The sequence below is a fragment of the Hydra vulgaris genome, chromosome 07 (assembly GCF_038396675.1).
Source record: "Hydra vulgaris chromosome 07, alternate assembly HydraT2T_AEP".
Classification (NCBI taxonomy): Eukaryota; Metazoa; Cnidaria; class Hydrozoa; order Anthoathecata; family Hydridae; genus Hydra; species Hydra vulgaris.
Genome location: NC_088926.1, coordinates 24,138,433 through 24,155,005, shown reverse-complemented (window position 1 = coordinate 24,155,005; position 16,573 = coordinate 24,138,433). Strand labels below are relative to the sequence as shown.

Sequence of the window (16,573 nt, the reverse complement as noted above, 5' to 3'; positions counted from 1 at the left end):
ACAAATTACACTTTGGAATAATTAAAAGGCTGAATCAAAACGTAAGACGGCGCTGTATCTGAAAATAAGAAGGGTTTTTGAAAAAAATCAATTTTAAGATTTTTTTATTTTACAATTATTCCTGCACCATTGAAAAAAGTTCTCTAAAATCTAAAAATTAATATGAAATTTGATCTAGTTTCATTTTAGTATATAGCAGTAAAAATAGATCATCCCTACGTTTATCATCACGTTTTAGCAACCATCATTTCAGTTCTTTTTTAAACTTAAAAAAACATTTTCTCTCTCTTTATATATATATATATATTTTTTATTGCTCTGTTCTTTTAGAACATTGAGCACTCAATTTGTAGAATACACTAACATAATTTATAATTTATATATATATATATATATATATATATATATATATATATATATATATATATATATATATATATATATATATACACACATATATACATATATAAACATATATATACATATACATACATATATATGCATATATATATATATATATATATATATATATATATATATATATATATATATATATATATATATATATATATATATATATATACAGGGCCGTACCGAGCCAATTTTGCACTTCGGGCAAGAAAAGAAAATTGCGCCCCCTCTTCCACTCCCTTCCCCCTCCCTCTCCTTAAAAAAAAAAAAAAAAGAAGAAATTTAAACGAAAAAAATGATTTATTGATCACAAAATTTATCACATCAAGTTATAAGTAAAATTTGTCATTAAGGTTGCACAAACTTTAGTTCAATGCCACTTTACTGGCTTTTCTTGAGGCAAATTCACTAATGACATCATCAAAATCAATGTTGTTTGCCACTTCATTTTCAATTGAAATTATAGCCAAACTAGACAAACGTTCTTGGCCAATTGTTGACCTCATATAGTGTTTTATGAGCTTAAGTTTACTGAAACTTCTCTCACACGTAGCAACTGTGACTGGTATGGTGAAGAAGATGCGAATAGCAATTGTTGTGTTGGGATGAGCATCGGTCAAAGAACATTTATGAATGAGCTGCAAAATGTCGATCGGGCTAGATTTTTCAAAGTTGTCCATCATTGCGGCAGCTTGGTATTTAAAGCTTGCCATTTCTGACTGGAAATCGGAAGAATCTAAATCTGCCTTGTCAATTTGAGATAAATTTGCAGCTTTTTTCTTGAGTTCATCCACTGAACTTTTAGAGAGTGAATGCCCACTGAGGTAGCCAAAATCAGAGGATACAGCAGACATCAGTCTTAAACCGCCACTCTATTTGTGTAATAATGCTGTCAAACACAAGGTTGCACTGAGATCCGAATTCTGTTTCTGCTGTGAGAAGGTGAGAGTCATCTTCAGCTTCATAAAGTGCTATTCGCTTCACTTTGCGCTTCCTCTTAATTGGAAAGCCACCATCAATTCCCCTCTGGTTAGCTTTTTCTGTGGATAATATTGTCCACCCCAACATCTCAAAAATTCTGAATGAAAGCCTTCAACCATTTCATTTTTTTTACGGCAATGTCAATTGCCGTAATTGAAATGGTTTTTGACTGAAGCAGTTTGTTTTCCTGGTCAATTAGAGAAAGAATTTGACACCAGAAATCCAACAAACACAAAAAACTGAAATCAATATGAATGAGAAGTTCTTTTGCACTGCTAACTGTGACAGCATTTGTCATGGGATTGTGGATAATGGATTCCAAAACCTGAAGAACATCTTTGATTTGTCTGTGCAATGGTCTAATTGCTTCTTTTTTGGTAGACCATGTTGTGTCACTATTTCCCTTTAATGAGATGGTCAACGTTTTCATTAGTTTTTCCCATCTTGGCATGAAGCTTGAAAAAAGTTAAAGATGGCTTGAACCTTTCCAAAAAACGTAATCATGAGTGGGGAAACCTCAGCAGCATGAACACCAACAAGATTTAAAGTGTGAGCTGCGCATGGAACAAATCTTGCTGACTCATTAAGAGAATGGATGTGAGCTTTGACGCCATTGTATTTTCCAGACATATTGGCTCCATTGTCATAGCCTTGGCCCCGGTAATCGAAAATGCTTAGACCATCCTTCTCCAATTTTTCACTTATCTCTGTTGCAAGACTTTTTCCGGTTTTTTGGTGAGATTCAATGAAGTCCACAAAGCTTTCCTTAATTGTGCAGGTTTCATCACTGATGCGGACATACCTGATGATCTGAGTCATCTGCTCTTTGTGGGAGGTATCTGGAGTGCAGTCAAACAGAACAGAGTAGTATTTAGCTTCTTTGACGTTTGACAAATTTTCTTTCCTGACTTTCTGCCCAAGTGACTCAATCAGCTCATTTTGAATTCAAGGAGAAAAGTAGGATGTTGTGGTTATTTTTGCTTTAACGGACGCAATGTGTTCAGCCACTAAAGGATAATAATGGCTAATCAACTCAATTAAGCTCAGAAAAATGCCACTTTTTTGTTGACCGATGTCTTCTGTTGTTCCCCGAAGGGCAAGATTGTTCTTGGCACAGAACAAAATTGCATCAACAATTACTTTTAAGATATCTCTCCGCTTTTTCATCTCTCCACTAATAACTCTCTACAGATCAGAATTCAGGGTCTTTCCTTCCTTGAGGTTTTTTTCAAGAGTTTTCCGATCAGAATAGCATCTTTGGTGTTCATTGTTGTTTTCATGCTCAGAATTCTTGGGTTTAGTTTTTTCCAGTCACAAAACCCTTTAGAAATTTCTGAGAAATTGTTGGTTTTTGTTGTTAAAAGTAACAAACAGCAAAAACAAAATAAAGAATCTTTTTTATTGCTGTACTGCAGCCAAGTGCGAACAAATTTTTTACTATTGGGATGAATTTTTTCATACCATTTTGAGCTGAAGTGTTGGCTGATGAAAATCTCCTCTTCAATTAATTCCAAATGATGATCTGAACTCAATTAAAGTCAATTATAGGATCTGTTGAATTGTCATTAATTTCAATACAAATATCCTCTGAAATAATTTGTTTCTCCACTGAGTTTGTTACCAACCACTTTTTGAAACAGTTTTGTAGTTTCTCGTCACTTTCTTGGCGCTGTTTTCTTTTCTTCTTAAATTCAGCGCCAGATAACTTTTGGGTTCGACTCATAATAGAATTATAATGCTCAAAAGTTATCAAAGGTATATTAGTGTTACAGAGCGCTTTTTTATTCAGTATACGAGCTTTAATATTTAAGAGTTTGAATCAAGAGGCGGAATTTTAATTAGTTTTCTTATCAACAGCAACGACGCCGTAAAAATTAGTTTAATAAACTGATTATTGTTTTTTTAACTTATTAAAGTTTGCGCCCTCCCAATTTTGGCGCCTCAGGCCGCGGCCCGGCCGGCCCCACCCTTGGTACGGCTCTGTATATATATATATATATATATATATATATATATATATATATATATATATATATATATATATATATATATATATATATATATATATCAGTGGCGTTGCGTGGGAAAAATCCAGGGAGGGGGGAGACCTTAATTTTCCCAACTGCTAAACATAGATTTCCCAAATGTTTTTTTTATTTTAAGAAATCAATATCTGTTCTATTTATAAAATATACTAATAATTATACTACACTACACTTACACTCAATAATTGTCAATTATCAGTATTTTAAGGTGCTCCCAGAAGTCCAAGCGGTCTAACCACAGAGCACCGCGGGAGACCATTTAACTAGAAGTTCACGCCTCCTTCCTTACCAAAGTTGATTATTGGGCTAGAGCTGGCGTCGAACCACGGACTTCTGGGTTCTGAGCCTGATCTCTAACCACTGCGCCACAGCTGCTCAAATTTATTAACTTGTATTAACAAAACATAGCTTGCTTTACATTATATACAAAATATTCAATTCAAAAAACGTCTAAAATTCCCACCAATTCATAGGGAAATTGTATTAGCCCAAAAAAATGTTACAAATCCAATAAACTTTATAAACCATTAGGACAGCAGATATAGCAATTTAAAATTTTAGGGATATAATAGTACAAAGTAATATGGAAAATGTTATTGAAATTAAAGCTTTAGAAAGAGTGCAACATCGCTCTACTAGAATCGTCCTTTCTTGAGGAATTTGACATATAACGAAAGGTTGAAATGTTACACACAATATTTTATCTTCAGTGTATGATTTTTTGTCTACTGTTTGATTTTAATATGACGTTTCTTCAATTGAACCCATCCTTTAAAAAGATGTTCCGGTTTAATTCCTTTACAAATTTCTTTTTCGCACTTTAGTAGCATGAGACTATCCAATCTCTTGCACTCATTGTTGTTTTCAAATGTGATTTTACAATCTTGAGTTGACTAAAAGAACGTTCATTTGATGCCACACCATAAGCGGATGTGATTACAAAAATGCATAGTTTATGGGCTTGTTTCAGTATATCCTTTAATTTTAAAACATGGTTCAATTGTCTTAACTGGTTTTCTTGATGACTTAAAATCTTCATCACTTTATTTCGTCTTGTGAAAAACGGCCTTAAGTCGTTTAATAAACGTAAAGTTTATTTGTCTAAGTAAAAAAACTCCATCTTTGATGAATTTTCGCAAAAATTTAATTTTATTTAATTAAAAAATATTTTTTCATTTTATCACCAATTTCCCAACTGTCCCAACTCGTGGCAAAGAAATTCCCAACTTTTCTTTTACCAAGATTCTGAGTGGGGGAGACTCCCCCCTTCTCCCTATATATATATATATATATATATATATATATATATATATATATATATATATATATATATATATATATATATATATATATATATATATATATATATATATATATATATATATATATACATATATATATATATATATATATACACACAGCAATAAATATAGATTCCAAAAATTCCACTAAACATTTCATTTTACAATTTACAAGAAATATATCTGACTCATTTGAAAATTCTCAATTTACTTTAGGTGTTTTCATTGACTTGGCAAAAGCTTTTGATACTATTGATCACGAAATTCTTTTTAAAAAGTTGGAGTGGTACGGAATTACTGAGAAAATATTAATTTGGCAAAAAAGTTACTTAAATAATCGGAAACAATATGTTTATGCGGATGATTTCATATCATCTAATTTGTTAAATATTTCATGTGGAGTTCCTTAAGGATTCATATTATGACCCCTCCTATTTCTAATATAAATTCAGTCACCCCATTTCCTGATTTTGATTTTTTGATTTTCAGACCGTTTATTTATGCTAATATCATATTGGGAAACTGAAAGCCAAAATTTCTTCATGTTCTTTATAATTAAAGTGGTACGATCCACAAAAATATTTCCATTTTGTATTGATTTTAATGAAACAGTTTAATATTTTCTTTGAAAATCGTCCGAAGTCACCCCGGTTGACGGTACAACTTCATCAACTTCTGGTGCAAGAAGTGTACAAGCTGATCAACTTGAAACTTTTAAAGCGATGGACTCGTTGAATTTCAATGATGCGATTATTCATTACCAAAAAAAAATCCCAAAAGATTTATTACAAATGCGATGAAAAAATTATGTTACCAATGTTAAAGGAACTGTTGTATTTCTAAAAATGTTTATAGACGCATGGAAAATTATTAATGTTCACAAACTGGGTGATGATAAAAGGTTAAGAGACCCATTGCGCTCTGTCATAAATTCGACTGATGATCTTCGTCTGCAACAGATACTTTCATTATCATAAATCTGTGAAGATATGGATTGCCATAATGGAAAAAATAGAATTAAAACATTGACTGTTGAAACATCTAAAGCGATAGTCCATACCTTAAAAGGACTAGTTGAGTTAGCAAAATATTTGTTAAGTACATCACACGAATTTGTAAAAATTGGTGACTTTACATCTGACCCTATTGAAAGGCATTTAGTAAGTTACGTCAAGGTGCTGGTGGTGCTTATTTTATTTCGGTTCAACAAGTTTTAGAAAAAACTAAAATTGAGCACTCAAAACTACTTTTACAATATGATTCAGACTTTCGTGAGCTTCATGTTGGTCATACTTGCATGAACTGTCAGAGGCAACTAACACAAAAGGAAAGTGAAATATTAGATTCTTTGAAAATATTAGAGTCTAGTTTAACTGACTCTGTTAAAATATATATACATTGCTGGTTACCTTCATCTTAAGATTGGTTATGAAGATCTTGACACTGATACATATTCATATTGTAATGAGTATGGTGCTTATCTCTTAGACTTAGATAGAGGTGGTTTAACAAAGCCAACTGATATTTTAAGTCAATTTACTTTCTTTTGTTATATACTTTTTATTGCACTGGATATGACTTTGCCAGTTTGTTTGCATTTCTTATCATACTACTTTCAATCAATCAACAATTCTTTTTCGGTTATTTTAAGAATAATAAGTGTATGAAAAGTTGTAAAATTTTGTCAAATATTTTTTTAAATAATTATTCAAAGCTAAACACTCTACGCTCTTACAAGGAGCCAGCTCAAAAAATTTTAAAACTGAGTGATTAAATTAAAACTTGTGTTGTTTTTGTTGTTTGACTTATATAAAACTCTTTTGAATAAATTATGTTTCATTGAAATTTGGTAATATTTTTTCTTCAATAAATATGAAATAAGTGTGCCTTTAGTTGACAAATTAGATAACAATTGTAATTTGTTAAAATAATTTTATAAATCAAAATAAAGCCTAAATTAAATTTTTACTAATCGGCCTCCAGTTATTTTTACGGTTTGCACGATTAATAGGCCTGTGTTTTAGATAGTCGTGAGATGAACTTAACTGAAATATTATAACAATTAATACAAATAAATCTAAAAAAGCTTATCTAGAAATATTAGATGGTTTCTTGGCTGGTATTTTTTTCCAACCATGTTTATAGGTTCTTGCCACTTTAGCCTTCTTAATTACATTCATTTTATATCTGTCTGAATTAACTCCTTTTTTTCTTCTCTTTAAAGGATTGTCATCTTCAACTGAACAACTCATTTTTAACAATGAAATTTGTAAGCCACAAGTAAAATGTTACTATTTTATGTTACTAATGTTGACCGCAGGAAGGAAACAAGTCCCGGACGTGTTTTCTTTCTGCAGTAAACGCAAAATATTATTATTTTAGGTTACTAATGGTTACCGCAGAAAGGGAACAAGTCCTGGACTGTTTCCTTTCTGCGGTAAACGTCAAATTCAACCTGATGCCATGGTTATAAAAATGATGACAGGTTTATCCCTTTTAGCAGTAAATGGTGCGTCTACCCATTTAGAACTGATTTATGTTAAAAGTGAACTTTTGAATTTTTTGGACTTCATTCATTTCTACAGTTAGCAGTTTAAATATTTAATTCACAAAAGTTCATTATTTGTGACCACAGGAGAAACAAAATTTTGAAAAGATATTTTCAGTCACAATCCTAATGTATCTCTTTTTTTATGAATTTAGGTAACATTTGTTTCAGATATTTTTCAAAAAGATCAAAGTTAGTTGTTTGTTGAGGGCAGTTATAACTATAGTTTTAATTTTGAATTTAACAAACTTTTTGCATTGTTTTATCATATATAGAATTAAAAAAAATTATTATTTGTTTATGTAAAAAAAATTAACAAACTTTACATGAGTTTTAACTTTTAAACATTTAATTTTTTATTGTGGATATATGCTTAAATCTATTGTTGATAAAAACTGAATTTTTCTTATTTGATCAAATTTTGATAATAGAAAAGTAAATCTTGAACCTACTAATGTAAAATTCTAGAAAGAAAAGATTTATTCGAAAAAAAAAATTAATGACTATAATGGGTTGAAAATAATTTATGTCCTATAAGTCCTAAATTATTTTCAACCCATTATAGTCATCAATTTTTGACTGATTTGTTTTTCATTTTTAAACAATAATTGTTGATTATTTTCATTTTAAAATAATTTTAACCGATTATAAATAATTATCGATTAAACTATTTTTAACCGATTATAAATGATATTCATTTCAACCGACAAGTCTGTATTTTAAGCGTTTAAAAAAATATTTGCTCTATAGGCGTAGCTGCGTGTACATATATCGACTAAGGGTTTTGGTCAGGGCAAGCACACTTTAAAGAAAACTCTTATTCGTTATTATAAACGTTATACCTTTAAATTTAAAAAAATACGCAACTGGATATTTTGCAAAGTACAAACTGGAGTGGACGTAATTCATCAAAAAGTCGATCAAAAGTGTAGTAGATTGTAAATTAAGTCAATCGTAAATACAATAAGCTGAAACATTTAGTCAATCAGTTTCCACAAGTTGAAACATACAAAATAATAGTAGTTCATGTTATAATTCGATATACTATTATGAAAATGCAAAAGTTGTCGGTGGGAAATCAGAGTCATTATAATGTACGACTTTAAAAAGTTAAAAACTGTCTGTTATAGGCTAAAGGGTAAATTAATTTTAATGACAAAAGTTTAGTCAATAAAATTTTCAAACTAATATCTAAATAATTATTTATGAATAGTTTAATTAAACATTTCTCATGTGTTGTAAATAATCGTTATCAAAAGAATTTGTAAGATTAACTGCTGATCGTTTCGTGATTAATAATTTTTGATAACCTTGTCAACGATCAAATAATAGCCAGTTGCTATCGAAAAACAGCGTCAGGACTAAAATTTTCAAACAAACTTTAAGAAAACTTGACTTAGCTCCATAAGGTATGGTTAATTATGGTTTATAATTAAAAAAAAATCAAAGGAACCCAAAATTAATGACTTTTTGGTCTCAAACTAATTTAACTCGGTCCTTTGGAAATCTTCTGTTAAATGCTGGATGCCTTATGTATACTACAAAATATTTAAATTAGTTATTCTCTACATAAATGTTTACAGTAAATTGTATAAAACGATTCAATATATGAGTGTTCCCAAAACGTATAAAACATTTAAAAAAGGTCTTAAAGCACCTTGACCTAAAAAGTCATTTATTACAAAAGTTTAGTTATTATAAAATCATTTAAATGACGTGTTATAATCATGTTTGTGTCATAATCATGTCTTATAATGACGTGTCATAATCAATTTTGTTATTACCAAATCATTTAAATGACGTGTCACAATCATTTAAATGACGCAACAAATCATTTAAATAACATAAATTTGCATAACTAAGCTTATTTAATCTGAAAAAGCTCTATTCTATTTGCATCATTTCTTTAAGATCATCAGCAATTTTAAATTGACAGCCTGTTGATACTTGAACTTCAGGTATTCCAACTGTCGGCCATATTTCGGAAAGAATCAGTCCTTCATCTGGGTCAACATTAAAAACACACTAAAATAAGAAAGAGTATCATTTCAGTTTATTAATAAAATTAACGCGATTTTCGATTGGTAAATTAAAAAAGTGAAAAAAACTACGCACCTTTTCAGTAATGATCATATCAACACATTTTTTACCAGTTAACGGAAGATTGCATTCTTCTAGAATTTTATGTTCACCCCCCTAAATATTTTTATAATATTAATTAAATTTTATCATCACCCCCTTAAATATTCAATGATTAACAGTATTAAAAATAACAAGAAAACATTTGTTTTTTGAAATCAAAACTTTTTTTTTATGCAGTGAAATGATTGAATTGCTAAAAATAACATAAAAGTTAAAATAGCTAAAAATAACGTATCTGCCATCATATCTGATGTACTAATGATACCGAACACCCAGATCCAGGGTGCCACAAATCAAAAATTTCAAACTGAGAAAATCAGAGTTGAAGTTTTAAGTTTTTAATATTTTTTCCAACTAAGAGTGCCATTGGTATCTGTCATTTTGTAAACATTCGTTTTAGACTTGTGGCATTTTGTCACCATGTACAACACATAACATATTATCAAATGACATTCATAACTCAATATCCATAATTTTTAACTTGCGGCACCCTTGATCTGGGTCTACGATACAAAGCAGATGTAGCACAATATTAATGATACAAGGCACAATTATTAAGGAACGTTAAACTAAAATATTTATATAGATAATAATTATGTATCAATAATTATATCGTATCAATAATTGTCTTGTCTAGTGGATTACATCATTGTTATGAACATAGGAAACAAAGAGTAGCAAACTAGAGTCAGATTGAGAAGACATTTTAGTGGTATTCAAAAAAAACTCTATACTAGCTTTTCAAGATGACCTTATAGGAGCATTTGAATGGCCCAAAAATGGCTTCTTAAGCTTAAAGGTTCATACCCAATTCGAATAATGACAATATAATAACTTTGGAAAGGTATGTATGAAAAAGATCTAGGCATCTATGTATGAAAAAGATCTAGGCATCAGATTCTTGACTAATGTTATGTAGAAATAACACGCAATTAGCTCTGTGTATAAAACAAATCAAGTTATGCTAAAGCAAACCTTTAGTTACATTGATAAAGAGATGTTTAAGGTTCTTTATACTATTTGCCTGTCTTCATCTTGAATACGGTATAGTTGTATGGTCTCCTTATCTAAAAGAAGATATATCTATATTGGAATGAGTAAAGAGACAGGCAACTAAGATTATTTCCTCTCTTAAAAACATGACATATGAAAAAAGACTTTCAATTTAACACAACCTTCAACTTGACAATTAGACCTTGATACAAAATTAAAAAAAAATCAATAAAATAAATAATATAAATCTAACCTTTAATGATTACAGATTCTTAGAGCAATTAAATATTCAAAAAAATCAGATTTAAACACGTAAACACAAATTTAGATACTCAGCAAAATTTGATAAAATTGCTTCTAGATAAAACTATTTCCTTAATCAATCCGCAACCGCATGTAATGATTTACTGGGCGAGGTGGTCAATTCTTAAACCAGTTCAAAAACAATCTCGACAAATATCAACAAAAGAAAACGCATCGCAAGATAATTTCAAACGAAAGTGCTTTGCATGGTGATTTCAAAGAAAGCACATTGCAAGATGATTTCCAATTACATTGCAAGGTGATTTCCGTTGAAAAATGCATCGCAAGATGATTTCCAATAAAACGCATTTCAAGTTTGTATTTTATTTTCTAATGAAATTGTCAGACAGTAAAAAATAAAAAACTGCATATTATATCCTAGAATTAAAATAATTTCAAAGCTCCTTAAAACAAATTAAAAACTAACCTTGGCAGTATGCTCCATTGTAACAACAACTTTAGTTCCAGGACTTGAAACTAAATCCATTGCTCCACCCATACCTTTAACCATTTTGCCCTGAAATAACAAATCAATATATGACTTACAATACATAAATAAAATACATATGTAAAAATATATAAATTAAAAACTAAAATTTAATTTAACTTTTCTTTTATTTGTACTCATCTGATTTTATTTAAAATGTAAAAAACTTAAGATTAAAAAACAAAACAAAAACAAATTGTAACTGTGACAAACTCCTTATTCTATCAAGTAACTTGTAAATTGTAAAGTGGTTAAATTCAGTTTTTAGGCGTAATTTTTTAATAATAATTTTATAAAATTTTTTTATATAATATTTTTTAAATAAATTTTCTCTCTCCTTATCTTTTTATTGCTACTTATTTAGAATCAAGAAATAAAAATAAACAACAATTAATTTAAAATAAATTTTAAATAAAATTATAAAATAATTTTTTTTCAAAAGTAAAAATAGGATCATTAATATAAAACTATAGAGATAATGGTAATTATCTGTAACTATAAATTATTAACTTATAGTTGAAGATAATTGTCATTATCTGTATCTATTATATTATTTTATTAAAAAATTATTAACAAATAGTAAAAAATAAAACTAACCGGAATCATCCAATTGGCCAGATCGCCAAACTGTGAAACTTGCATTGCTCCTAACATTGTCATGTTTACATGGCCACTATAAATTAAAATATTATTTTTACAATTGTTGATAAAAATTGATTAAATTTTTATATTTATCATAATCGTAAAAAAATAGAGCAAAAAGTAAAAACTAAGATATTAAAAAGTTTTTACCCTCGTATCATTGCAAAAGAGTCATCACTTCCAAAATATACAGCACCAGGGAGCACTGTAACAGTTTCCTTCCCTTAAAAAAAATTTATATTTAGCAATATAAAAATATATTTCAAATTTTTTAACAACAATAAAAATGCTTTAAAAAATTATAACTTTTTAAATAATTAAATTTTATTAAATTTATTTAGTTAAATTTAAAAAAAAAATTAAAAAATTATAGTTTTTGAAAATTTTTTCATTTACCTGCGTTTATCAAGTCTGGATCTTGTTGACCTTCCCTGGGAAATGGTCCCTTAAAGAAAAACAATGTTTGACAGTGATACAACATTTTTAACAACAGGGGTGAGGAGCTGGGTAGAAAGATGGAACCTTTTAAATACCATTGAATAAATGGCTCTAGTTATATAGATGGAGAAATAGGGAAAATTTTGAATAAGTTTTTTAACTTATAATTTTTATTACTTTTATTTAGAATAATTTTTGATTAAGTTACACCTGGAACGCTTGTCACAACAAAATAGTTTAAAACAAACAAGAAGCTGTCATTGGCATTATGTGATTTTTTTTCTAATAATACATAAAGTATTGATAAATCTATCTAAATAGAAATGCAAGGGAGTACTGATACATCAACTAAGAATTGGGGGCAGCAATCGTTTTTTTCATTTTATATACAGTAAACTTTTGGTTATTTAAACTGGCACTCATTTGAATTTCCCACTTATTTGAAGCAACTTTTATTCCCCATGAATTTTCCTTAACAAACTCATACAAATATTCATCAGTTATACAAACTTGCCGTTAATCCTAACTTTGTTTATTCAAAATGATTTTTTGCTTTCCTTGATAAAAACCCTGCTTTTTCTAAGTTTTTTTCAATTGAAGATAACATTGCATTGCATTTCAAAATATAACCAAAAATCAAAAATATTTCAACATAGTGCAGCAGAAATTTAAACATGACGTCTGCACAAAAGAAGACGGTCCTGACAATCAAATAAAGAATATCTTGCATTTAAAGAATTGGTTAATGGTCTAAATAAAAAGAATGTTGTTAAAAAGTTTAGTGTTCTTTAAAACACTTTTACTTAAAAAACTTTTAACTTGAACTGGATTAGCCATAAAGAAAACATAATCAGCAAGTATGAGTCTGGCCAATTTGGAGCAAAGAGACAAAAGTTAAGTTTTGAAAAGAATGATATATAAATGGTTTATGAATGCACGCAAACAAAATGTTTCAATTGGTGGACAAATCATTAAGGAAAAAGCTTTAGATTTTGCAAAAGAACTCAACATAACGCATTTTAAGGCTTAAAGGTGGTTAGATCGGTGTAAAAACAAACATAAAGTTGTTTTTCAAACTATATCTGGTGATTAACTGTATTACAAGAGGAAATGACAGCAAGTTGGGAGCAGAAACATTTACCCATGATCCTCTCAAGAAATGAACTAAGGGATATTTTCAAAGCTGATGAGTTGGGTTTATTTTATCAACAGCTTCTAATGAAATCCTTTCATCTAAATGATGTACGATGTGCAGGAAGAAGTTTTAACAAAGTTAATTCTAAAGGCCAGCAAAAGAAGGAAATGGGGTTGGTGAAAAGCTGCCCATGTTGATAATTGGAAAGACGAAAACCACAATATTTCAAAGGTGTCAAAGTTTACTTTTCAGTTTGAGTGTTTGTCAAAATCAAAGATATTTGACAAACACTCCTTAGAAACAAAATCAAAGATATTTGACATACACTCCTTAGGAAACAAAATCAAAGATATTTGACAAACACTCCTTAGAAACGAAAAAGCAATTAAAAACTAATGATTTTAAAAAAATGTAAAGAATATGTTTTTTTACAAGAAAAAGACGTAAGCAACATTTTTCTTTTTTTAAGTAAGTTCTTACCCAAGGAAGTTTTAATAACCAGGAGTTAACTGTTTGTTTAAATGGATTGTTGAGGAATAATATTAAAAAGTAATGAATAAAAGTAATTTAACATACAGCGTTAGCATTTTTAATTTTTTTTTTCAATGATTATTTAAAAATTTTATGTAAGATGTTGACCAAATATTATAATGTATTATTCTAAAGGCTTTTTAATTTGTTTTGGTTTGTAAGAAACTATCAGTCAAAAACACAACACTGAAAAACTAAAATGTGGGCACAATAATGCAGCATAACGCTCATGCCCTTTTTTATGTGATAAATACAATTGCTAATTGGTCTCTAAATCAAGATATTCTTTAAATCAAGAGGTGTCTAGGTCTTGTGTTGGTCACTAGAACAAGATATTTTCTAAATCAAGAGATGTCTAGGTCTTGTATTGGTCTATACATAACCTAGACATCTCTTAATTTAGTGAATATCTTGAAATACAAACAGAAACAAAATTAAGAATCAAATAATAAGAAATAAGGCTGTAAACAAAACAAAACAAAGCCTCACCAAGCCTAAAATACCATTTTCACTCTGCAAATGTACTGTTATATTTGGACTGATGTAATTACTTGCTAGCATTGGCATTCCAATACCAAGGTTAGCTAGAAGCTTTATTAAAGAAAAAGTTTACAACAAATGTATTAAATGAAAAAGGAATATTTTAAAAATTTTTGATGTTACAAAAGACTTTTAAAGTCTTTTGTAACATCATAACATAAATAGATGAAACAATAATTTTACGTAAAATCTTTTGTGACATAAAAAATTTAAAAAATATTACTTATTCATTTAATATATTTTTAATACATGTTATATGTAATAGTCAAAAATAAATAGATACAAAACAACTTCATAAAGATTTCTTTAAGTATTCAAAATAAAATAGTTTTTTATTTTCACGATTCATTTTTTTGTTTTGAAACTTTTTTTTTCTTCCAGATTTTTAAGCTAAGAGATAATTTGGTACAAAAATTTTCAAAATATATCTATTATTTTATTTGAAGCATCAAAAATACTTAAATTATCTAATAACACCTAATTATCTAACAACACCTAATTATCTAACCACAACAAATTATCTAACAACACCTAATTATCTAACAACACCTAATTATCTAACAACACCTAATTATCTAACAACACCTAATTATCTAACAACACCTAATTATCTAACAACACCTAATTATCTAACCACAACAAATTATCTAACAACACCTAATTATCTAATAAGACCCAATAATCTAATAACACCTAATCATCTAACCAAAACAAATTATTTAATAACACCTAATTATCTAATAACGCATAATAGTGAGGTATTACTTATTTGATAATTTTTCGTACAAGTGTTAAACTTCACTTCTACTTAAGTAAATGATTTTTGACTTTGCTTAAAAAGGAATATTTTCAACTTTTATTTAAAACAACTAAATTTATTAGTCAAATATTTGTCAAAGTATTTTGTGAAAAGCCAAAAAAGTATATTATTAAACAGTAAACAAACTAATTCTCTAAAATTTTTAAGATTTCAAGAATCCTTGTTTACAACATTGCCCTGTTTGGTTTTATTTTAAAACTGTACAATTATTGAACTTTAAGAAATACAAAATAGTTCATGAAGTTTGCAGTAAAGGGAGCAGTTTCCTTTAAGTAACTATTTACATAAAAAAATAAAAGAACACTGCACAACAGAAAAACAACCAAATATAACTCCATAATTATTTATGAAATAACAACTAACAATTCATAAATAACACTAAACTACATCAATAAGTAAACTACATCAATAAACTACATCAATAAATAAACTACATCAATAAATTACAATTCTTTTTATGTTTGTTGCTAAGGTTTTACTATTGTAAAACGTTAGCAACATTTAAACATTAATGTTTCAACATTCATATAACAACATTCCGACATATTTAATAACAATATTGTCAAAAGATTATTAGTTCTACATTTAGGATGCAACTCAAACCAAAGTAAATAAATTAATATATAATTTATTATATATTTATTAAATTTTTTTTTTTATTATCCTTTAGATTTATTCGACACAAATAGAAAAGATACCATACATATTGTCTTTAAATTCTAAAGCAGCACGTTTAATGATTCTTTCACGAACCAAGTCACCATCAGATTTAGGTTTTGTAGATGACTTATCCTCTCTTATTTTAAGTCTCTAAAAACAAATAATGAAAAATTAGGTATAACTAAGAAACAAAAATCTCAAAGCTAAAATATTTAAGTTCAATGCTACTGAACATTGAATTTATCAAAGTTTCTAGTTTATATCAAATAAATGATCAAATAATATCTGAAAAACTAAATTTTCTTTTATGACATTTTTTATCATTTTATTTTTCACTTCTATTTATACATGGACTTTTTTCTTAATAAATCATGAGATTAAAAAAAAAAGAAAAAAGAAAAAAAAAAGAAAAAAAAAATAGAAAACAGAAAATCCCTATCAAAATAAATTACAGACACATTTGACATATTTTATGTGTGTGTGTTATATATATATATATATATATATATATATATATATATATATATATATATATATATATATATATATATATATATATATATATATATATATATATGTGCGTGTTTGTGTGTGTT

At 28.2% G+C, this 16,573-nt stretch overlaps 2 protein-coding genes across 2 annotated transcripts in view; both read right to left on the bottom strand.

Annotated features, from left to right (window-relative positions):
* Positions 1-776: 776 nt before the first annotated feature.
* LOC136082645 (uncharacterized) lies at positions 777-1,265 on the bottom strand. The gene has a single exon (XM_065802059.1). It carries the CDS (start codon positions 1,263-1,265, stop codon positions 777-779), a length of 489 nt encoding a protein of 162 aa, XP_065658131.1.
* A 6,944-nt stretch (positions 1,266-8,209) lies between these two features.
* LOC100199253 (succinyl-CoA:3-ketoacid coenzyme A transferase 1, mitochondrial) overlaps positions 8,210-16,573 on the bottom strand; it is a 33,790-nt gene continuing 25,426 nt past the window's right edge. Inside the window, exons 10-17 of the mRNA XM_065801409.1 lie at positions 16,016-16,127; positions 14,447-14,541; positions 12,250-12,298; positions 12,004-12,076; positions 11,809-11,884; positions 11,152-11,241; positions 9,402-9,482; positions 8,210-9,311 (exon numbers count right to left, since the gene is read on the bottom strand). Coding sequence (XP_065657481.1) covers positions 9,171-9,311; positions 9,402-9,482; positions 11,152-11,241; positions 11,809-11,884; positions 12,004-12,076; positions 12,250-12,298; positions 14,447-14,541; positions 16,016-16,127 — 717 coding nt within the window. The 3' untranslated portion in view covers positions 8,210-9,170. The remainder of the gene's footprint in view (positions 9,312-9,401; positions 9,483-11,151; positions 11,242-11,808; positions 11,885-12,003; positions 12,077-12,249; positions 12,299-14,446; positions 14,542-16,015; positions 16,128-16,573) is intronic.